This window comes from Muntiacus reevesi, chromosome 2, assembly GCF_963930625.1.
Source record: "Muntiacus reevesi chromosome 2, mMunRee1.1, whole genome shotgun sequence".
Lineage (NCBI taxonomy): Eukaryota > Metazoa > Chordata > Mammalia > Artiodactyla > Cervidae > Muntiacus > Muntiacus reevesi.
Window position 1 is genome coordinate 10,053,858 of NC_089250.1, and position 22,523 is coordinate 10,076,380.

The following is a 22,523-nucleotide window of genomic DNA, read 5'->3' on the forward strand; positions in this document are numbered from 1 at the left end:
CAAAGCCTGATACTTAGAGAAAGTAGCAGAAAGAGATTAAATCTTGATGATAGGAGCCTAAATTGGGATGACCTCTCCAGAGGTCATTATGGCAAAACATACATCAAGAGTGGTCAAGAACGTTGGTGTGCCCTAACTTCATGATTCTGCTGTGGGAACTTTACTGAACTTTATCTGTGGACTTAGCTGAACCTATTTTCATTGCGCTGGTGCTTATAATAGCACAACAGAATTGGAATCAGCTTGGAGTCCTAAACCGTATTGACTAAGTCAGTAAAGTGTGGTGCCGCCCTAATAACCACGTTTGAATAGTGTCTAATGCTCTGGACGTTGTAAGAGAGAAAGCATGGCCTACGATGTCGTGGTGGCGGCGTGTGTGTGTGTGTGGCGGAAGGGCCAGGAGATACAGCACGTCGGGTGTGCTGCGATCACGGATGACTTAAATTTTGTAATTCTTGCCTTTCTGAAGTTTCTGCATTAAACACATATCACGTTGCTAATATTCTTCTTATACTTGTGAAACCAACATTTAAAAACAGGGTAACCAAATCCAAAAACTTGAAATTGAACTTGACCGCGTGACTCAGGAACGTCAGAGCCTGAGACTGGCCCAGTCACAGCTGAGAGAAGCCCTTGAAGAGAGTCGGGACCAGGTGGGTGTGCACGGGGGTCCCGGGCTGAGAGGGGTCAGCCTCGCCTCTGACCGCCTGCTTGGGACTCGTCTGGCCAAGGGCGTCACGGGGCTGACTGAGGTCACACGGCTAAGGGGGCGCCCTCCAGGCCCAGGACGCAGTCAGGCCCCCTCCAGGGTCAGGTGGAACACGTGTGAACCGTGTGAAGGGCTGTGCCTGTTTGCTTCCAAGGGCAGGAGTCCATACAGCTCCTCTGGGTGCGCCCTCTGCAGGTGGAGGAGCCAGGGAGCACGGCAGGTGGGCTCCGAGGCTCAGGCCGTGGGCGGTGCAGCCCCAGAGGTGACCAGCTCCTCGCCCCCAGCGGAGCCCGGGTTTGACACGCCTGTTGGGTGTGCGCCCACTGCCCTGCCCAGCACTTGTCCGGTGCCTGACAGGCTCAGAGGTGCAGCGGTCGGGAGGCAGGGAGCTTGTGGGCTGGGACACACAGATGTGAGCCGAGCAGGCCCAGGAGGGGTGGCGGTGCCTGTCAGCATGAGGTGCTGGGACGCAGGGCTGGTTCTTCCGAGGAGCTCGAGCAGCAGGAGAGGAGGGAGGTGACGGTGTGACATGGGGTGCGCTTGGAGGGCCAGGGCCTGCAGGGGGAAGGGGCTGTGAGAGAGGGTCTCTAAGCCTCGTGTCTCTGCTCAGCCTGGCACCAGGTTCCCCACCCCTGGACTTAGCTGTGGACACCTGGTGACCTGGGTTGCAGAAGGGTCTGTCTGCATGTGGGACTCTTCTCTGTCCAGGGTCTGAGGAGGGGCTGGCAGACCCCTATGGGCCCAGCCCCCCCACTGTCAGCAGGCACTTTCTCCAAGGTGTGTCTGTGTATTGGTGGCTCCCTTCCTGGTTTGTAGTGCAAAAGGAACCTTGAGAAATTGCTGGACTGGTTTGAGCCTTTGAGGCGAAGAAGACAGACCCACCCATGGGCAGCAGGGCTGGGCTGCTGGAGGCTTCCATACCCCCTGGGGTGGGGGGATGCCCAGCACTCAGCCGCTGTCACAGGCAGGAGGAAATGCTGTGAGGCAGCTGGTGTCACCTTTTGTGAGTTAGATGAGGACCCCCCGACACATGCCTGGATGAAAGTGTGCAGATAGCGTAAGGTGCTTACAGGGCATCTAGGGACCGTCAGGGGGTGCAGAGGTGAGGGTGCATCCAGAGCCTTGGCGAGGGAATGGTCCTGAGGTCACGGGGCCCGCAAGGGAGCCTGGCATCGAAAAGGGCGCTTACACGGGGCAGCGTCCTGGGATGCTGTGGATGGGGGCCCCTGCGCCGGCCTCTCTGTGGCATCGGGTCCTCGTGGCATGGCAACGGAGCGCCCAGCAAGGGCAGACAAGCATCTGGTCTTCTGAGCACTGCGCCGGGGGGTTCCTCAGCATCACTGTCCCACATTTGGGCAGGCCAGCCTGGATTCAGGGTGGAAAGGTCCGCCGTTGTCTGAGGGATTCACTGCCCCACCCCAGCACCCACAACACGGAGGCCCTGGCTTCCTGGGTGCGGGGGCCCCACTTCTCTTCTGGGGACGTCCTGCCTTCTCACATTGCAGTCGAGCAGGGCTCTCAGGAGCGGGCCTACCCTCCATCTACACCTTGCTTTATAAGGAGGGCCTCAGGGGCGCTCATCTGGGCCGTGCTGAAATTCTGCCTGGCCAAGGAGAGTGGACGGTGAGGCCTGTGGTCAGGCTTCAGGGCTCAGCACAGCATCGGCTGCAGGAGGCGGCAAGGCACCCAGGCAGATGTGAGGGACTCAGACATGGGCTGGAGTGACTGCATAGTGATCATCCGAAGCTCTGACGCTGTCTGGAGGCGGCTGCATCTGGTGGAGGGTGTGTGAGAACCTTCCTTCCTCCGCTCTCCTCATCCCAGGAGCCTGGCGGCTGCTCCACTGAACCCGTGTGTGTGGTGTGCCTCTGGGGTCTGTCCGGGGAAACTGCCCGGGGTGGCCCCTCAGACAGGTGGTGACACAGGGCAGTGAGGGCAGTGGGGCTGTGGCTCACGGTTTCACCCGTGCCCGGGGTGGCCAGTGCCCTCCTCCCTGGCTGCCGGGGTCCAGCCCCAGCAGGATCCAGGGGAACCCTCAGGATGAACGGCGTCGGCGAATGAGAGAGTGAGACAGAGCTCGGGGCTGAGTCTGAGGTTTATTTCGCACAGCCCCTTTATGCCCTTAACAGCGTCCTTGGGGGAAGTGCATGTTGCTTACACACAGGTCATCTCAAAACATTACAGCAACTTGACCTTCAACAGAAACTGGATGTCACCCACATACTTTTCGTTCACAAGAGTCTTTCTTATCATTTGGCCTTCAGGCCTGCTAACATTTAAGGCTTGCACCTGGTGTGACTTAAGCAACTTCCGTAGCCGACCCTGTTTTTCTTATAATTAATCTATTTTCTTTTTAATAGGCATCGTCTCTATGGGAACTAGACAGGATTACATTTTTACAGAACAGAAATGCGAAGGACTGCAGAAACAGCAGATATGGCACAAAACAGGCTCTTAGTCTAGACGTTAACTACCTGCAAGAAGTCGCCAGCTAATCTCTATCTAAAGTATTTTCTCTTAGGCACATTTGTGGCTATTATTTGTGGAGCTTTTCTGATCCCGCGGAGGGGCCTATGCTTAATAGTTTCTTTTGTTAGCGTACTGTGCTTAGGATGTTTAGAACAATCATGAGCATTTTGTGCAATGAGAGCACACATTTATCAAACAAGCCAGGATGCCAGCAAAAGGGTTTGAAGTGAAGCGTTTCTTTCATCCCTGGCCCCTTCATAGGGTACCAGCGTCCAGGAGATTTATTAATTAGGGTTTTAAGTTGGTCCTCATTCAGTGAAAGAGGAGCAGGAGAGCTCTTGGCAGGCAAGACAAGATTCTGCAACAGGGCAAACAAGAACAACAGCAGAAAAAGGGGGGAGGATACAGGATGGGGTAGAGGCCGAGGTCAACCTGGAGGGTCCCTTATCCTAGACGGCCTTGCCTGTCAGGTCTCTTCCTCGTGACCTCGTCATGGATGGGGTCCCTGACGGCCTTGCCTGCCCGGTATTTTCTTCATGACCTTGTCACGGGCGGGACCTCCCATAATGTCTCCCAGCACCCGGCCTGCCCTCAGCAGGGCCCCTGGTGGAGCCGCCACCTCTCCCGTCCACGGGGTCTCAGAGGGCAGTTCTGTGTGCTCCAGACTAGGCCGCTGGAGCCCGTGGTGTAAACGGTGTTTGACGGCCTCCCAGGTGCTCCATGCAGGGAACGCTCTGGACAGCCTGGTGCCAGCGATCCTGTGCGTTCTGTGCCCAGGGAGCAGCCCCAGTCCATCCACATCCACGCCCCGCCAGACGCTGTGTAACCACCTCCGGGGCCCTGGCCACAGTCCATCTCAGGAGCGTGAGCTCTACATTTAGAGGGAGGCTGCTGTACGTGACTGGTGTGGGTCCCGTCATGGAAAGAATTAAGCCCAGTGAAGAACCCAGGAGGCAAACAGGACAGAATAACTTGATCCTCCCAGGATCCGGCATGAGGTCACTGGGAGGGCTACAGGCAGGCCTTCCAGACTGTCAGGGTGCAGAAGCCCCTGAATGGACTTGTGTTAGTCGCTCAGTCCTGTCCGAGTCTTTGCGACCCCATGGACTTTAGCCTGCCAAGCTCCTCTGTCCGTGGGATTCTCCAGGCAAGAATACTGGAGTGGGTTTCCATCCCCTTCTCCAGGGGATCTTCCCAACTCAGGGACCAAATCCACGTATCCTGTGTCTCCTGCATTGCAGGCGGATTCTTTACCGTCTGAACTACCAGGAAATGGAGTGTGGGCATCAGATAAACGGATTCTTTAGAAATCGTGGGGTTTCCTGGACAGGCCCTTCTCCTGGGGGGTGTCCTACCAGGTAGAGATGCAGTTTTCTGTGTCTGGTGGTGACCCTGAAGGTCTGGGCAGTCAGCCCACAACCGCTGTACCTTTTCCCCGGCAGCTGTATGGAGCCACCCAGAGGCTGTGGCTGGCCCAGTCCCAGCACGCCCAGCAGGTGCGGCAGCTGCAGGAGGAGATGGCACAGCGCGTGCCCGCAGGCCGCGTGGCCGAGCTGCAGCAGCTGCTGAAAGGGGAGCAGCGGGCGGCTTGGTGGCTCCAGGAGGAGGCGCAGGTGAGTGGGGACAGGGCTGGGGGGCCAGCTGGGGGTGACGGGGAGTGTGAGCTAGGATCTCAGGTGCCAAGGGGAGGACGGACCGACAGCCCTCCCACCATGTGGGATGTTTGTGGAAGCCACGGGACCCGGCTTCCTCTGGGAACTGGTGGGTGCTGAGCGGCCGACCCTGACATCCCCCAACCTGTTTTCTGGGCTGCGTGTGTTTGCAGCCAGCCACACACGTGACCTGCTTCCAGGTCTGAAAGGTGGTGATAGAAGGGCCCCAGCAGACAGATGGGCAGGGATAGCTCTTCAGGAGTGCACGCAGGTGCAGAGGTCCTGAGGTTGGCTATGCTTGGCGTGTTCAAAAGCAGCAAGGAGTAGGGGGCTGGTTGGACATGAGATCAGCACAGTGACAGCACGGACTTGGGGAGCCCTGCTGTGTGCCAGCCTCCCATGGAGAAACAGAGTTGCTGCCTTAAGAGGGCAGCAGAAGAGTGGCTCAGAGTGTGCACTGCAGGGGACTGGATCCTGGCTCCACCACCTGAGCCGAGTGATTTAACTGAGTGAGTGATTTGGCCCTCTGTGCTTCGATTTCTTTGAACCTCTGGAGGCAGTGGTTCCCACCTCAGAGCAGTCTCTGAGGCATCAGTGAGGGAGCACCTCAAAGTGTGAGGCTGGGAAGCACATTTGGGTCCTCAAAGTTCATGGGTCAGTGGGAGGGTGAGGAGGGGCAGAGGGCCAGGTGCCTTCCCGAGGAAGGAATCTGTGCAAGATGGGAACGGTGGGTAAAATCTGCCAGTTGTAAAACACAAATTCTAACGAAGAACAGCCTTATAGCATTATGCAGACACGTTGTGCTGGAGAGACATTTAAGCTAGGACGGATTATTGACAAAGGAAATTTAGTCAGAGATCCACTAGAAAGGCTACCATGTTTGGGGAAACTCACCTTTGAGTCATCTAGGATTAAGATCCTAGGACAAGGAGTCTCTTCTCTGCTCACACTACAGTGAGAAATGCAGCTTTGTGGCTTCTGAGACATTTCTAACCATCCGTTCCTATGGATGAAAGGTTAGGCAGATGCTCAGATTGTGTGCACTTCAGCTGATTTCCATTCTAAAGTAAATAAGCCTGAGATGACTCTTTTTAAAGTGAACCGTGTTGATCTCTAACCTCCTCTCGTTCAGGAAGCACATGAAAAACAGCTGAAAGCAAGAGAAGAGCGGGTGGAGGAGGTGGAGATGATTTTGAAGAACATGGAAGTGCTCCTCCATGAGAAAGTGGGTGAGCTGAAGGAGCAGGTGAGTGATGGACGCCTCCTTTGGGCGACTGGGTAGCTGATGAGGGAGACAGGACCCAAGAGAACCCTGTGTCGTGCGGAAGTGCTGAGGAGGGGAGAGGAGGGCAGGGAGAGAGGGGAGAGAGAGGCCTTGCTGTCCTATGAGGTCTGCTTGGTGCTCCGGGAAGTGAAATGTGAGCATCTGTGGAAATACTTCTCTACACAGGGACCAAATGTGGTTTATCTGGAGCGCCCTGGGCCGCGGGTCCCCAGTTCTAGTCTCTCTCTGCAGGCTGCCCGTGCCAGACCCCCACTCCCCGTCTGTGTAGCCCCTGTCCTGCCGGCACCGCCGCCCTCCAACCTCATCTGTCCCCAGGTCCTCACTTTCCTTCCCAGCCGTCAGGCTCTTGGTGACCCCGCTACCCCCCAGTCACTCTTGGCAAAACCTCAACCCCAGGTAAATCTTGAGGCTCCTACATGCCTGGGGTGGGAGTAGGGTGAACTGTCCCAACTGCCGCCTTTCCCCCACACCCCCTCTCTGGGGGCCCTTCCGCTCTACCTCTGACCCCCAGCCCCTCTCCCCTCCTCTCAGTTGCGACTTGGCCTTGTGTCCCCGTGAGACCAGAAGGTCCCGGAGAAATGGCCGTGCGCTCAGCTCGCCCAGCCCCGCTTCCGCCGCCCCTTCTCATGTCTCCTCGGCACCGCCTTCTGGAGCCTGGTCCTCCCAGTGAGTCCCCTGCTCCCTTGACAGGCGCCCTTTCCGAGCTGTCTGCTCCCAGCCGCCCGCCCACTCAGGGGCCCGGCTCACTCTTCAGCGCGGCCCTAGGTATGGAGCAGAGTTCCCATCGCTCGCTCCGCACCCCATCTTTTGGTTCCTGACAGCTTGGGTGCTCGTCTCCCCTGCCAGCCCCTCAGCACAGCAGTCATCCTCAGATATGTCGGAGCTGCTGGCCTTCCTCAGAGTAAACAACGGCTTCTTCCGTGGCCTCGAGATCTGCAGGACCTGGCCCCCTTCCCTTGGCCCCTTGCCCAGCCGGCATGACGGCTCTGCCTTTCTCACGGGCCTCCTGGCCATTCCTGTCACCCCTGCATGTGCCGGCCTCTACCCGGGAGGTTTACCCAGACAGCCTCCCCCACGTCCCGCATGCTCCTCTCAGGGCTGTCTGCTCACCTCAGACTCACTGTGTGTCCCCCGCCTGGGTTCTCTGTGAACACGCCAGCTGACCCTGCGTGCCCTGCTGGCTTCTCCCATTAGAACACGTGCCTGCGGGAGCAGGGCCGCGGCCGGGCAGCACTTGGCCCGCAGAGCTGCTCAGTAGCTAGTTGAGTGAGTGAACTCAGCATGGACTCTCAAAGCCCAAAGCCGGGACCCCTGCGTCTTTGCATCTTGAGCGTGTATCCTGTGTCCCCATCGCTGGAGCCCCTGTCGGTGTCGTGTGGGCGGCACCCAAGGAGCCTTGGCGCGTCCTGCTGACATGGTGGGCTTGCAGAGCACGCTGAGATAAGCCAAACAGTTCGCATGCTCCTGACAGTTTCCTCGTTGTCTTTCGGAGGTCTCCAGATTTGGGTCTTCTTGTCTTCATTTCGTGATAACCCAGTTTGTACAAAGGTGGCTTAAATTTTCTCTGCCACATAGTTCGTCAGTTTCCTCTCTCATGCCAGGATAACAAAACCTGTCATGCATCCAACATGTCTCTGATTTGTAAGGTTCCCCAAGCTAGCCTGAACGCGTGTGGAGGAATAGGAAGGGAGAGCTGGTGGCGTGGCGTGCCTGCGTGAGACGTGCAGTACACTGTGGCTCTCTCCCCTCTCCAGTTTGAAAAGAGCAGACGATCTGATCTGCTGCTCAAGGAGCTCTATGTGGAAAATGCCCACCTGACAAAAGCGCTTCAAGTCACTGAGGAGAAGCAACGAGGCGCCGAGAAAAAGTCCCGATTCTTGGAAGAAAAAGTTAGAGCTCTCAGCAAACTCCTCAGCAAGATTGCTACAGCTTCCCTCGCTGTGTAGACTGCTTTTCTTCCTGGAGTTCATTGAAAGAACGTCTTTTAAAGTAAAACCAGTGTGACACTGTAACTTATTGTGGCTCGTTGGCTGTACACCCCTTGATAGATGAGGATTGTCATTCTGTTTACCCCACAAGCATTTAATGAATGTGTGCCAGATGCCTGGGAAACAGGTTGGAAAAGACTATACTTTTTTTTTTTTTAGTGGTCCTTGGGTAACTTCAGAGTTATATTCCTAATTTTGCTACTGACAAGAAAAACAGATTATGAGTTTCTCAGCAAGGTAAATGGTAAAATAAAGCAATTTTAATCTTGCACTTCTGACCTTGGCTACAGAGATTAAAATGCGAAGTCAGGGCTGTGTAATTTTACCATTGCACTGTTAGTGCTATGGGTTTAGTCACTGACATTCTCGATGGTGGATCGATATAGACACTCCAGAAATGCTACACTTTCTGTGACTTTCAACTAGTGATAAGGAATAGAGGAAGGAAGCCTTTTTGTCAGGGCCTGTTCCACCACGAGGGAGGTCTAGACAGTGCTGGTGTTTCAGAGCTGTGGACTCAGGGAGGATGGTATCCATTGTGAATGCAATCTTTTCCTCATTGAAATGTCATCACACTGGAAAGTGTATTATATGTTTAAAAAAAAAGGAAAAAAGTTTAGTTTTATATCCAAGATATACATAAATTATGGTCATTTGGTTTATCAGAATAAACTACTGTAATATGAAATCACTGTATTTGCAATAAAATCCTTTTCTATTAAAACCGATTAACTTCTAAATATTTTTAAATTAAAACATTTCAAAGATATAGAAAAATAGTTCTGTAGGAAACATTCATATGCATTACATAGACACGCAGCTGTGTAAGAACATTGTTACGACGTCCTGGACAGAAGCCCAGTCCCTGCTCTGCTGCTGCCAACCTCTCTCCTCTTCCCGGTGGCAGCGGCTCTCCTGAGGCTGCTGCACGCCCCCTCCCCTCCATCTGTCTGCACATTTATTGTACGTGCTTGAATGAGAAAAACCGTAAACGCTGGAAGAGATGGAAAGCTCAGATCTGGGGTAGGAGGACTCAACAACATAATGTGGACTCTTCTCTCCATGCAACTATGGTTGCTTAACCTATGACAAAGAGGCAAGGATGGACAGTGCGGAAAACCCTCTTCAATAAGTAGAGCTGGGAAATCTGAACAGATCTGTAAAAGAATGAAATTAGAACATTTTCTGATACCATACAGCAAAGTATACTCAGAATGCATCAAAGACCTACATGGAAACTTTTAGAGGAAAACATAGGCCAAACACTCTTTGAGAGAATTCTCTGGCAGTCCAAGGGTTAAGACATGGCACTTTCACTGCTGTGGGCCTGAGTTCGATCCCTGGTCAGGGAACTAAGATCCCACAAGTCGCATGGCACAGCCAAAAAAATAGCACTCTGACATAAATTGCAGGAACTCCCTTTTTGATCCATGTCTTAGAGTACCGAAAATAAAAACAAAAATAAACACATGGGACTTAGCTTTTCAACACCAAAGGAAACAATAAACCAAACAAAAAGCTAACAAGGACAAAATATTTGCAAAGGAAGCAACTGACAAGGGATTAATCTTCAAAATATGCAAATAGCTCTTGTAGCTCTATGTCAAAAAAATAAAAAGCCGAAAACCCAGTTTAAAAATGGGCAAAACAAATAAATAAAAATAAAATATAGAAATGGGCAGAAGACCGTAATAGACAGCTCTCCAAAGACATACAGATTGCCAATAGGCACATGAAATGATGTTCAGCCTCACAAATTATCAGAGAGATGCACGACAGACCTGCAATGAGGTATCACATCACATTGGTCAGAATGGCCATCATCCAAAAGTCTACACATAATAAAGGCTGGAGAGGGTATAGAGGAAAGGAAACCCTCCTACCTTAGTGGGAAGACTGTGAATTGGTACAGCCACTATGAGAACAGTATGGAAGTTCCTTAAAAAGCTGAAAGTGCAATAGAACTGTATGATACAGAAGTCCCACTCTGGGACATATATCTGGAGAAAACTATAATTCAAAAAGATACGCAGACTCCAGTGTTCATTCCAAACTCCCTTCCCATCCAAGGTTGCCACATACCATTGATCAGAGTGCCCCATGCTATACAGTAGGAAGGACGATTGAGTTTTCCACCTTGGATCCATCACTTACTGTCAGAGTGACTTTGGTGAGGCTACTTAACCTTCCCTTGAGGGGAGCAGCTAATCAGCTTCTGCTGGAGGAACCAGGGAGGTGGGTTCCCCGCTGTCCCCTGCCCAGCAGCACATTCCTTGGCCATGGCCCACTGGTACCTTGTCTTGTCTAGTCAGAAATATTTAGGCCTGAGTCCTGCTCCTCTTCAGTCGAGAACCTTCATCATTAGCCTTCCTCTACTCACCATCCTGGGGTCTGGGGCCTGGTGCCCAGCTGCCCCAGGCCCACTGCCTCCTGGCTGCCTGCCCACTCTCCAGAGCAGCTGGACCCCTCCTTCCTCCCCAGCCTTGCCTTGATTATACCTAATGTCCACCCTTTCTAGACTGGCGTTCCACCTAGTGACAGCACGTCCCTGATTCTGCAGAAACAGTGATAATGCACAAATTAATAAGAGTAGTGATTGCTGCCACGTGTACACTTAACAAAATGCCCCTTCACTCTATGTGATAGCCTCCAACACCCACAGCTTCGTAAACTGATGCTGGGATGAGACAATTGAGGCTGAGGGTTTAAACTTGATATTTGAGCTGGGATTTGCACATGCACGGCCTACCTGTCACCAAATCTGACTCTTTCTGCTGCAGCCCTTGGTTTTTCTTTATCACTGTGGGGATTAGTTGATATTAGTGCCAGATCGGGGCTGGAACGGCCTTGCTAGGCATGATCTATCCCTCTTCCTCCCCAGGCAAACAGTCTAATTTGCAGGGTGAGATCACAGTAGACAGGAGATAGATACGTGGATCCATAGACAAATGGAGAAAATAAATTGGTTGAAATATCTGCGGTTCATTTAGGGGCAGAGCCAGAGAAGTCGTTCAAAACGATCTTTGTCTTTTCCGCGTATGACTGTGATCTCTCTTCTCAAAGCTGGGGGCCCAGACAAGGCCCTTGGGTTCTCCCCTCCTACAGATGTGGTTTATGTAATAAGCATCTGAACGCCAGCATCCCAGCTCCCTTTAGACAGATTTCTTGTGCTCTGACAGCTTCAGAAAGGAACCAGGGAGCAAATGTGGACACGGCAGCCCAAGGACCGCTTGGAGTTGCAGGCTGCACTTGCCTCGATCACGGAGAATGATTCTCCCATCCCTCAGCCTCACTCCCGGGCTGAAAACAGCCCCCACCCCCACCCGGGGCCCATCCATGTCCATGATAAAGAGTCCTCTCTCTCCGCCCGGCACACACCCAGGTTCACACCTGGGCCAATTTCCCCGCCTTTCAGGTTGGCCAGTTGCTTGTCCTGCGGGATCAGAAATGATAGGTTTACACTACACTGTGAGTTTGGATCAGAGTGTGCTCTTGAGCCAATGTGTGTTCCCTGCTTCTTCCCAGCCTCAGCCACTACCTGGGAAGAGAAAAAAGCTCCTTGCTCTTTCCTGGGAGCCAGGCTGAGGCAGGCTGAACATGCGCTCCAGCTGTTCTCCACACCCGGGATACGTTTACTCAGAGCACAGTGTCAGCCACACAGACTCGGGACAGGAGTCCCCTCCCCGCCGGGAAGTGACAACAGCCCGTGGCTGCATGCACGGCAACCCGCCCCCTCCCATCTGTGGGGACAGATGAGGGTCTTGAGCTCTTCTTCCCTCCAGTGAGGATCCAGCTCGTGGCCTCACCACGTGATGTTTATGCCCTGGTAGCAGCACTGGCAGCTTTCTCTGAGCCTTACCACCTGGCACCCGTGACCTGCAGTGCTGAGAGCTCTCCCCCTTCCCCTGGAGGCGAGCCGTTTGCTTTCGGCTCCTCTCTTTGATTTCGGCTCCTCTCCACTCCGGCGGCAGAGAGGAGAAGAGTTCCACAGAGTGCGGGAGCAGAGTCTAGGCTGTGGCGAGGAGGAGGGCGTGGGGCTGGGCAGCTCCTTCAGGGTCTTCGTTTGTGGGCTGAGCACCGTTCAGGCTGCGGGTGAAGGGGGCAGCATGGTGGAGGGAGAGGGTTTGCTTTGGTTTTTTTACAGTGCTGTGCTGGTTTCTGCCAAGCATCAGCGTGAGTCTGTCTCAGGACAGAGGGCTTCCTTGTTTCTAAAGATGGCAGCCATCCTGGTCCAAGCCTCTTGGTCCCTGCTTTTCCTCCTATCAGACACTTGCCCCAAGTAGGCTAGCTTCCCTGTTAACTCAGTTGGTAAAGAATCCACCTGCAATGCAGGAGAGCCCGGTTCGATTCCTGGGTCAGGAAGATCTGCTTCAGAAGGGATCGGCTACCCACTCCAGTGTTCCTGGGCTTGCTTGGTGCTCAGCTGGTAAAGAATCTGCCTGCGATGCGAGAGACCTGGGTTCTGTCTCTGGGTTGGAAAGGTCCCCTGGAGAAGGGAAAGGCTACCCACTCCAATATTCTGGCCTAGTGTATAGTCCATGCCTTAGCAACGAGTCAGACACGACTGAGCGACTATCACTTTCACTTTTCATGCTTTTTATAAATGACCTTTATTGAGGATATTTCTATTTTATTGTATTTTTTTAAAATCATGAATGGGTTGTGAATTTTGTCAAGTGTTTTTTCTGCATAGTCTTACTTTTACTTCTTACTTGAATGCCGGTAGATTTGCTCTTTGAATCCATTTGGTCCTAAGCTTTTAGCTTTGGAGAGGTTTTTTTTTTTAAATAATATTTGAATCTCCTTATTTCTTATTGGAGTGTTGAGCTTTTCCTACTTTTTCTTGTTTTAGTCTTGACAGATTGTATGTTTTTCAGAATTTATCTAGGTTTTCCAGTTTGCAATTGTTCATCAATAATAATGGTCCCTTATGATTATGCTTCTTTACTTCTAAGGTATGTGTTGTAATGTCACTTTCCTTTCTGTTTCTTTCAGTTTCCTCTCTTTCCTTCTTACCTTAGGTAAGGGTTTATTGATATTGTTTGTTTCTTTCAAAAAATGCATTTCCAGTTCTTGCACATGCACACTGGGCATTCTGGCACACGGGCAATGTGTTTAGAGGTGTTGCTTAGTGACGCTCATTCTGGGATGCAAGATTCCAAACCGTTGAGCTTCCCAGCTGGGAGGTTGTGGCGGGACGGCTCTGGCTTACCTCTAGTGCTCGTGTTGGGTTTAGGGGACTGCGAAGAGCCGAGGGGGAGTTGAGGTGTGTTTGGAGTCTGTAGACTCTGCGATGAAGAAGCTTTTTGGCTTCAGGAGTAAGAAGGGCCTGTCACCCTTCAGCTCCTCCATCAGCCTGGGGAGAGACAGAGGTCATCATAAAACCAGCTTCCAGCCCAGGTACCACATCCGAGACAAGGACCTCGGGAAGATCCACAAGGCTGCCAGCGTGGGCAACGCAGCCAAAGTGCGGCAGGTGCTGTTGCTCGGAGAGAATGTCCTGAACGAGAAGGACAAGAGGAACAGGTGAGCGGGGAGGAGGGGCCTGGCAGGGGTCCCTCCTGGGAGTCTCCCCTCCAGAGCTCACAGACTCCTTTGTGGGATCCAGCGCCCCACAGACTTGATTGGCTGCAAAAGCCTTAGTTACTTTCGGACCTGCTAATAATTCCCCTTATAGAGCACTTTACTGGTCGTTTTAAAGTTATTTAACTGAATGTCAGTAATCACAGAACTGAAATAAAACATGAATAGCATCTTTTTTTTTCTTCTTCCTCTTCCTCCTCTTCATTCGTTGTTCACGATCTCCTCTTGAGTAAGAGCTCTCAAGTTCTATAGCCCTCAAGAAATCTTCTGGAACTCCCTAGCTCTCACATTGTTTTTCTCATGTGATTTATGAAAACTCTTCTTCCCATTGATCATTCATTATGGATATTGGCAGTAGACAGGCTTTTGATGTTGACGGCATCTTATTTTTAATGTACACATTTTTATACCATAATGGTACATATTACAGAAAACTGCATAGTGAGAAAATAATCTCCATGGCAGGTCAGCTCCTGGGTTAAAAATTCTTCAGATACAGTGCAGTATCTGTTTTACATCAGTGTACGCTTATGTGTATATGTTCCTTGCTGAAGGACCTTAGAAGACAGCTTTGAAATAGGAAGCTGGCTGTGTCCTTGAGTAGGAGGGCATTTTCCTAGGGTATGTGGTCTTTCCATGTTTAAACTAAATAAACAGATCGTGGTTTTAAAGATTTTGGGTTACACATGCTGTCTTTAATTGTTGTGATGAAATTAAAAGTTTTGTGTAGTAGGCAAAGATTTGTCCTTTTAGATATCAAAATTTGCTGGATGACATTTTCTATCAGAAAAGATAAATTATGTGTAGATGGTGTAGAAATAACCTGGTAACTATTTAGATAAAAGTAACTAGATTTTTTTATCTCACCAAAAAGTTTCAAATGGAGTATGGATCAAAAATTTTAAACACCCAGGATGAGAAAAGTACCAGAAGAAAATTGAAATTCCTATTTATACATTTTTTGCATACTGACAAAGACCTTCTTTTTTTTCTAGTTGTACTGGTTATTAACCTTAATATTTTTTTAATTAGATGGTAATTGCTTTCCAATGTTGTGTTGGTTTCTGCTGTACAGCCTCATAAATCGGTTGGGAATATACATATATCCCACCCCAAGGACCTTTCTAAGAGTGATTTCAAAGGCAAGAAGTGTGGAGTTTCCTGGGTTTCGGCACCAAAAAACAAAAAGAAGAAAAACAGAAATCTGCAAGTTGATTTAGCAACCCCCCAAATTTGATAATCTCTGTAGAGCAAGCTGTCTGTAGGGAAGTCAGATGAGCAGACAGGGCTTGTCTTTCTGGCACTCATAGGAATGTGGCACAGATAAAAACAATTTGTCACTTTCAATTTAACTTAGAATTTTTTGTGAGGATTGGTATCCCGTGACAACTTTCAGCCTTTTCAGAAGTCAAGGGAATCTTGGGAATTTCCTGGCCGTCCAGTGGTTAAGACTCACTGCTCTGGGCCCAGGGTGCAATCTCTGGTGAGGGAACTAAAATCCTGCAAGCTACAAGGATATATTTTCCAACATGGGAAATATAGTTAATATTTTATAGTCACTTTAAATGCAGTGTAACCGTTCACAGCTGGGGATCACTGTGTTGTGCACCTGTATTATATAATAATATATAATATGCATCATCTCTAAGGAAACTTAGATGAAAACCCCTCATGGTTATTAGACAACCGGAAAGACGAGAAATGAACAAACAAAAATGCTACAATTTACAGTTGTAAAGCCTGTGAACTATGAATTATATTCCAATGTCAGAGACGTTAAAATGTGAGAATATAAACATATTAGAATCATCGGAGTACAGTGTTTTCTCTATCCTCTAAACATATCTGCAAAGGAGGTGTAATGTCCTTTGACTTCATCAGATGTTGTCCTTGTAAGATAGTAGCAATAGTAGTAAGTATGATAATATAATCTAACAATTACTAGCTGTTATCTGTGCCGTGAACAGTTCTAAACCCTGTGCATGGGTCTGATTTAAGCATCGCAGTGCTGTCCTGTGAGATAACCACTCCTCTCTCTCCATTTTGTTGGTGAGGAAATTGTGGTACAGAGAGGGTGAGCGACAGCTAATAAGTGACAAAGTCAAATGTAAGCTCAAGTTGAGCTGAATCTCAAGGTCTCGCGCATTCTATTCAAGTAGACTGTTCTTTCATTACTGTGTAAGAGGAGCTGAACCCACTCCAGTGTTCTTGCCTGGAGAATCCCAGGGATGGGAGCCTGGTGGGCTGGCGTCTATGGGGTCGCACAGAATCGGACACGACTGAAGTGACTTAGCAGTAGCGGCAACAAGAGGAGCTAAACGAATAATATCCTGCTCTTTCTCCAGAAGAAAACGAAATATTTGTTTTAGAGGGACACGAGTACTATGCTGTTGAGTGTTTTCAATCACACAAAGAGTTGTTTGTCTTGAAACAGTTACACCACATTTTCCTAAGAACTTGTCTTGATTTTGTAGAACTGCCCTCCACTTGGCCTGTGCCAATGGCCATTCAGCGGTGGTAGCTCTCCTCCTGGAGAGAAAATGCCTGCTTGACCTCTGTGACAGTGAAAACAAGACCGCGCTGATAAAGGTATGGGGCAGCGAACCATGTCCACATGAGATGGCTGTGATTTAACTACTGAGACTAACAATGAATTGATCTCGTTGAAATAGAGGGAACTGGTGAACTTGTGGGCTATTTACTGTGAATTCCTAGAACTCACACTCTTGTTTCTTGGCACAACGCTGACAGGCCGTAGAATGCCAAGAGGAGGAGTGCGCGACTCTCCTGCTGGAGCAGGGCGCCGACCCGAACGTCAGGGACGCCAGTGGCAACGCCGTGCTCCACCACGCGATCCTTTGCCAGAATACATCACTGGCAGCAAAGCTGCTTTCCTACAACGCCAATATAGAAGCCAGGAACGAGGTATCGTCAGCTAACTCTATTGACAAAATATTTGCAAAGCATTTTTCTAAACTGTAGTGTTTTATTGATAATAGTATGTAAATAGGTAGACTGAGTAGTGTCCAGCAGGCCCTGTTACCATGGAAACAACTCCAAAGCCAAGTCAGGGGGTGGGTGGAACCTGTCAGAGCCCGCAGAAACGGCAGCGCTGTCTCTCTCAGCCGCCTTCAACCCCAGAAGGAAGATTTTCCCACTAGAACGTGCTCAGGAATGGGTCGTCGGCTCAAGTCCTACAAAAACTGAAGGCCTGGGAGAGTGAAGTGATGTGGTGGGTGGCTGCTTCCAGGGGCTCAGGGAATGGGCGCAGCTGCTGGGGGAGAGATGGGGGCAGGAGGAAGGAGAACCAGTGCTCAGCAGGGGGAGCTGGGGGGTGCAGGTGGGCCGGGGAGGCAGCAGGCCTGGAGCCCTGAGCCCTCCAGGACCCCTGTTCTGAGATCCGGTCAAGTGGGTCAGGTCATGTTTGACACCAGCCAGGGCGTTCACTTGTGCTGGTGACCACTTGGTTCGCCAGGTGCACAGCTCGGGTCTCCCACTCTCAGCCCTGGGGGGCTGCTCGGCGGGGCTGCAGCTGAGTGTGGGGAGCTGGTGATGGTGAAGCTGTCCCTCCTGCTCTTTCTCCTGCGGCTGCAGCCCCGCCAGGAGCTGCAGAGAGAGCTCCCCCACTCTCAGAGCTGGGCGCAGTTGTCCTTGCTTGGAAGCTCCAACCTTCCCTGAGTGAAAATGTTTTGAAAGCACTTGATTGTCTAAGATGTCACTTTAAATCACGATATTGCTCAAGAAGCATTAGAGAGCAAAGCGTTCTTTTTTGTTTATGGCAGATATTTGTGATAACAGCAGTTGTTAAAGGTAAATCTTTTTCCAAGTATTTTTCCCTCACTGAAAAAAAATTTTTTTTTCTAATTAGTCTAAAATAACACAGTAATGCAAAATTTGCCTTGGAGAAGTAGACTTTGTCTTAAAACTCAAACAAGCATTTGACAACATAGTAGAAATGTTGCTGTTGTTAGCACATTCCAATTTTATGAAAAATTGATTTATATAAAAATGATTTCTTTCTCATTGCCCAAGGCTTCAGAGGCTAAGAGGAAAGGAAAAAGAGCGAGCAGGTGACAAACGCAGATCAGGCTGGAATTTTGGCAGTTGGGGAAATGCCAAGAAGAGGGTTTTTTTTTTTAATATGTATTTGGCTATGCTGGGTCTTAGTTTCGGCATGCAGGCTCTAGTTCCCTGACCGGGGATCGAACCCAGATCCCCTGCACTGTGAGCGCTGGGACCCAGCCACTGGGCCACCACAGAAATCCTGAGGTTTTGGTTTTGTTGTTTTCCCCCTTCAGTTTGTATATTTTGGTAAGGTGCTTTTCAGTTTCAGGTATAATAGTTGTTATTTTGAGAAAGAGATTGAATGAGTTGGAGACTTGCCTAGGTATCAATTTTAGGAAGACTCTGCAGAAATCAGATCAGCAGTGAAAAGGCGGTGATTAAGTTGGAAAGAAGAGAGTACAACAAATATTGAACAGAAATATTATCCTATTCTGGCAGAAACAGCCAGTTAGATAAGAGTCTAGACTCTGCTCTCAATCTAGAAGGTCTTGATGGAAAGGAAGGGGTTTATAAAAATGAGATCCGGTTGCCTTTTGTGTTTATTAGTCCCTGTTCTACCATTATTTACCCAGGAAAATTTAATTGTTTTGATGACTCTTGCCTCTTACACTTTTCTTTTTTCTTCAAATCCTCAAGTAAGAGAAGGAATTGGCCATGTGGGTTAGAGATGAGACTGGAATGTTTGCTGGGCTAATTCTCAGCTAGATTGTACTGGTGAAAACCACAATCCATTGGGAAAGTTTATAAAAAAATTTACAAACCTAGGCTGTTCCCTGAAGATTTTGATGGAATAAATCGAGGAAGGTCTGGACTTGTGTATTTAGAAATATTTCCTTGAGATTCTGATAGGATCCTTGATGAAGAACTATGGAGTGATTAAGTATAATTTCTAGTGCACCTATCTCAACAATAAGTAATCTGTAGAAGAGTTGGCGTTTCATCAATGCTAGCTACTTCCGTCAGCTCCCTCCTTTGCAGCAATATTAGCCTGACTTTTTCCTCTGCCTCTGTGATTGAGAAGTTAAAAGGAACATTTTTGGCAATATCTATTGGCTTGAGTGATATAACTCCTTTTTCTTCCAACCATTAATTATTCAGTGACACTCCAAGAGTCTTTAGAGATTTGCTCATGGCCAAGTCACTTCATCTGTAGAGTCTGACCCTTTAAGAATTTTACAGCTTCTGTTACCAACCAGGTCATTAGGTCAACAGATGTTTGTTAGCAACAGGGTTTTCCTGACCGCGGTAACGGTAATTCATGAGCCTTCTTTTGGTGTCAGCAGGACAGACTCTTGCAGTGTGTCTGTTAGATTTGCTGAGTCCTGGCATAATCGAGAGGACAGCTTTAAACATCAAAAACCCATGAAGTTAGTACAGATGGGGATTGTTTTAATCATTTAGTTTCAGCAGTCTTAGGAACTCATTATCCATTTGGTTAATAATCTGGGAGAATTCTAGAAAGAGATTGTAGTTTTAACAAGCAGTGGAAACATTCTTCAAGTGGGAATTTTGTCTTGTTTTTTAAATTTATTTTAATAAAATTATGAGTCAATAGCAATTTTTATTACATGTTGAGACCCACTTTTCTTGTGAAACACATGATACTCAAGAAAGAAAGCTTTCACATACAAATATTTGCTTTATGCCCACCTGTTTGGAAACAGCAAAACGTAAAAGCACAAATGGGCTACAGACCAAATGTGGTCCTTGCTTATGTTTAGCTTACCTAATTCCACAAACTGAGTCAACATTTAAAATTTAGGAAACTCATGCAGATGTCTGCATTTCAGGCTTCTCAGAGACCCAAATCTGGTCCCCCTTGAGCCCATTCTACTGTTTGATCTGCATGTGGAGGCCTCCCCTTCTGTATGGGGCGTGTGTTTGCGGGTTTGCCAGCCTCACCTGGCTTTTTCACTTAGGTCACCAGGTTTCCCTCTCCATAAGCATTTGAGTTTCCAATTCTTGATTTATAGTTTATTTTGATAACTATTTCAAAGTTTTAAAGACAGTCTAATTAATCTATAATTGATTCCATATTTTAAAAGAATCTCTTAAGGATGGGATTGAATTTTTCAAATTAGAATTTTTAAGTTGGTTGTGGCGGTTTCACACTGAATGAGTCTCCCAGACACACAGGATTATGAGAGAGAGCATGGGGAGAGTTCACGGAAGAGCAACTCCCCGAGAAAATGCTGAGTGCATATTTATTGGTAACTTATCTTGTAATCCTTCACTAAGAGCCGTAAAGCAAGACAGAGACCAGAACTCAGGGATTAAGGAAGCTTCCTCCTGGAGGTCTGGAGGTCATCACATGAGAGCCCTCAAGAAAGGTCTTTGAAGATAAGCATTGTTGTTCTGCATGAAACAGCATCTAGCTAATGCTGACCTATCAGTTTAACTTAAGGGCGGGGGAAGGAACAAGCAAAGGAGAATGAGTAAGATTAAATTTCCGGAGACTTTGATGAGAAAGCCGAGAAACATGGTGCCCACAGTTGGTTTTTTTGGAAGAAAAGAAAACAACCTTTCTCTTTGCATGTTCATGTAGAGGATAACATTCCCATTGGAATGTCTGTGAACCTCATGAGGTTACTCTTGGTCATCCTTGGATAGGTTATGCATGCCACAGATAATATGATGTATTCCTGCCTCAGCGTTGTTCCTAAAATATGCAGCTACTAAATCAAGTAGCTAACTGATTTTCTCTGGAGGAGTGTTGAGACTAGTAATAGAGCAAGTAAATACTACAATATTCCTGATAAATACTATGATAGAAGCAAAGATCCTTGGAACCAGTAAATGTTGAAAGTGAGTTTTAGAGAATGACTCTGTGGTTCATCTTTGGAAGAGGAAGAAGAGGAGCATTTTATTCTTTACCTTTTCAAAAGACGTATTTGGCTGCACTGGGTCTAGTTGTCACACGTGGGATCTTGAGTTTCGGCATGTGGACTCTAGTTCCCTGACCAGGGATGGAACCTGGACCCCCTGCTTGGGAGCTCAAATCTTAGCCCCTGGACGCCCAGGGAAGGCCAGGAGGAGGAGCATGTTGAAGAGATAGAAGGCGCGCCGGGGCTGAGGAGGAGGGACTCCCGTTTATTTGCTTTCTGAATTATATGTTTAAGTTCAGAGAATCTACTGCATGATTTTCAGTTCAGTTTAGAAATAGGCTAACTGGGTACATTCGAAATGGTTTTTCCTGTTTTACAGGATGACCTCACACCACTATTATTGGCCATAAATGAAAGGAAACAGCAAATGGTGGAATTTTTAGTAAAGAAAGAAGCAAATGTACACGCGGTTGATAAGATGAAAAGGTACAGTTGTTCTTTTTCTTTTTAAAAACCTTAGTGCTGTTCTTGGGTGCTAACATCAAGATAAAGATTAAATTAAAAAGGTTTCATTTGTGATCAACACTTTATCAGTTAGGTAGAAAACCAATTATTCTGACTGGGAGTCGTGAAAAACTATATAGCAGGGATATATAGCAGGATTCGTATTCCTTTATAATATTGAGTGATGTCATATGCAACCTGTTCTTTTTTCTGGTTGATCTTGTAGATGCTGAGGGATTTCATACTAGTTTCATTAGCTTTATACAATATGGATTCTGCTTTTTAGTTTACCTTATGACAGTATCGAATTTCTTAATTCTTTTATAATGATTGTTTAACCTCTACTTTGTGTATATTTTTCCTTAAAAGATGCACACTAAACATAAAGGACTTGATTTTGTCTTTTGGGTGACTCTTTGCTTTCAATTACTTTCTTTGAAAAATACTGATGTTATTAGATTGCAGAAGAGTCCTTCACAGTTCAGTGACTAAACAACAACAAAAAGTGATTAGTAATCACTGTCACCAGATACTGTGGGCTCATCAGTTTTTATCCCTTTTTATTTCTAGTACATTTTGATGTTTTCATTTTAAGTGAAGGTAGAAGGAAGAATGATAGGTTTAATTGGATAAACAGTTGCTTCAACAAAGATAAGTCAGAGGTGGATGATACAGACGAAAATGATGGTCTTTAGATTCAGACTGGGTTCAGCTCCTAGCTTTCCTCCCTATTAGGGTTATGACCTTGGGCACATTACTTATCATCAGCAAATAAGTTTCCTTGTACAAAACGGCAAATAGTAATGCATCCTTCAAAGGTGGCTGTGCGTATACATAGTATTTCATTTAGTGAAGAGCACATGCTTGTCCACATCATTAAGTGCCACGGTGACTATTTTTATTTCCATTATTGTTAATATTTTTGTTTTAAGCCAGCAAGTAGCCTTTGCTTAACCCACCCTGTAGCTGACTTTGAAGCATAATATATCAGACTAAGGAGGAAATGGGGGATTCGTTCCTTAAATACTCACCTGCCTCAGATAAGTGACCTCAGCACAGTTTCTTGTCCATCAAGGACTTTGATATTATTTTTGAAAAGCATTTATTTATTTGACTGCCTGGGGTCTTAGTCGTGGGAACTGTCAGTTGCAGCATGTGGGATGAAGGTCCCTGTCCGGGGATGGGACCTGGGCCCCCTGCCTTGGGAGCCTGGAGTCACAGCCCCTGGTCCACCAGGGAAGTCCCCATCAGGGACTTTTGAAATAGTAAGTGCTGCTTCGTGCCATCCCAGCGGGGCAGGAGGCTGCTTTTCCGTCGCTTCGGTTTAGCCTTGGAGGTCGTTTACAAGGATGCACACTTGAGCGTGTAAACGGCAAGATGTCACCTTGGTGAAGCACACCAAACGAGCTGTTTCTGTAAGTTCCCTCAGCTTCCTGAGGGTGA

The 22,523-nt window shown here is 48.3% G+C and overlaps 2 protein-coding genes across 6 annotated transcripts in view; both read left to right on the forward strand.

The window, feature by feature from the left end:
• NINL (ninein like) overlaps nt 1-8,827 on the forward strand; it is a 114,415-nt gene extending 105,588 nt beyond the window's left edge. For 4 of the 5 annotated variants that reach the window (XM_065920895.1, XM_065920894.1, XM_065920898.1 and 1 more), the window contains 4 exons: nt 540-653; nt 4,621-4,791; nt 5,963-6,076; nt 7,870-8,827. In XM_065920895.1, the coding sequence (XP_065776967.1) occupies nt 540-653; nt 4,621-4,791; nt 5,963-6,076; nt 7,870-8,061 (591 nt within the window). In that variant the 3' untranslated portion in view covers nt 8,062-8,827. The other variant, XM_065920896.1, reaches the window with a different exon arrangement.
• A 4,163-nt stretch (nt 8,828-12,990) lies between these two features.
• Nucleotides 12,991-22,523, forward strand: part of LOC136159095 (ankyrin repeat domain-containing protein 7-like) — a 65,038-nt gene continuing 55,505 nt past the window's right edge. The window contains exons 1-5 of the mRNA XM_065920911.1: nt 12,991-13,058; nt 13,447-13,629; nt 16,161-16,275; nt 16,438-16,611; nt 20,956-21,062. Coding sequence (XP_065776983.1) covers nt 13,024-13,058; nt 13,447-13,629; nt 16,161-16,275; nt 16,438-16,611; nt 20,956-21,062 — 614 coding nt within the window. The 5' untranslated portion in view covers nt 12,991-13,023. The remainder of the gene's footprint in view (nt 13,059-13,446; nt 13,630-16,160; nt 16,276-16,437; nt 16,612-20,955; nt 21,063-22,523) is intronic.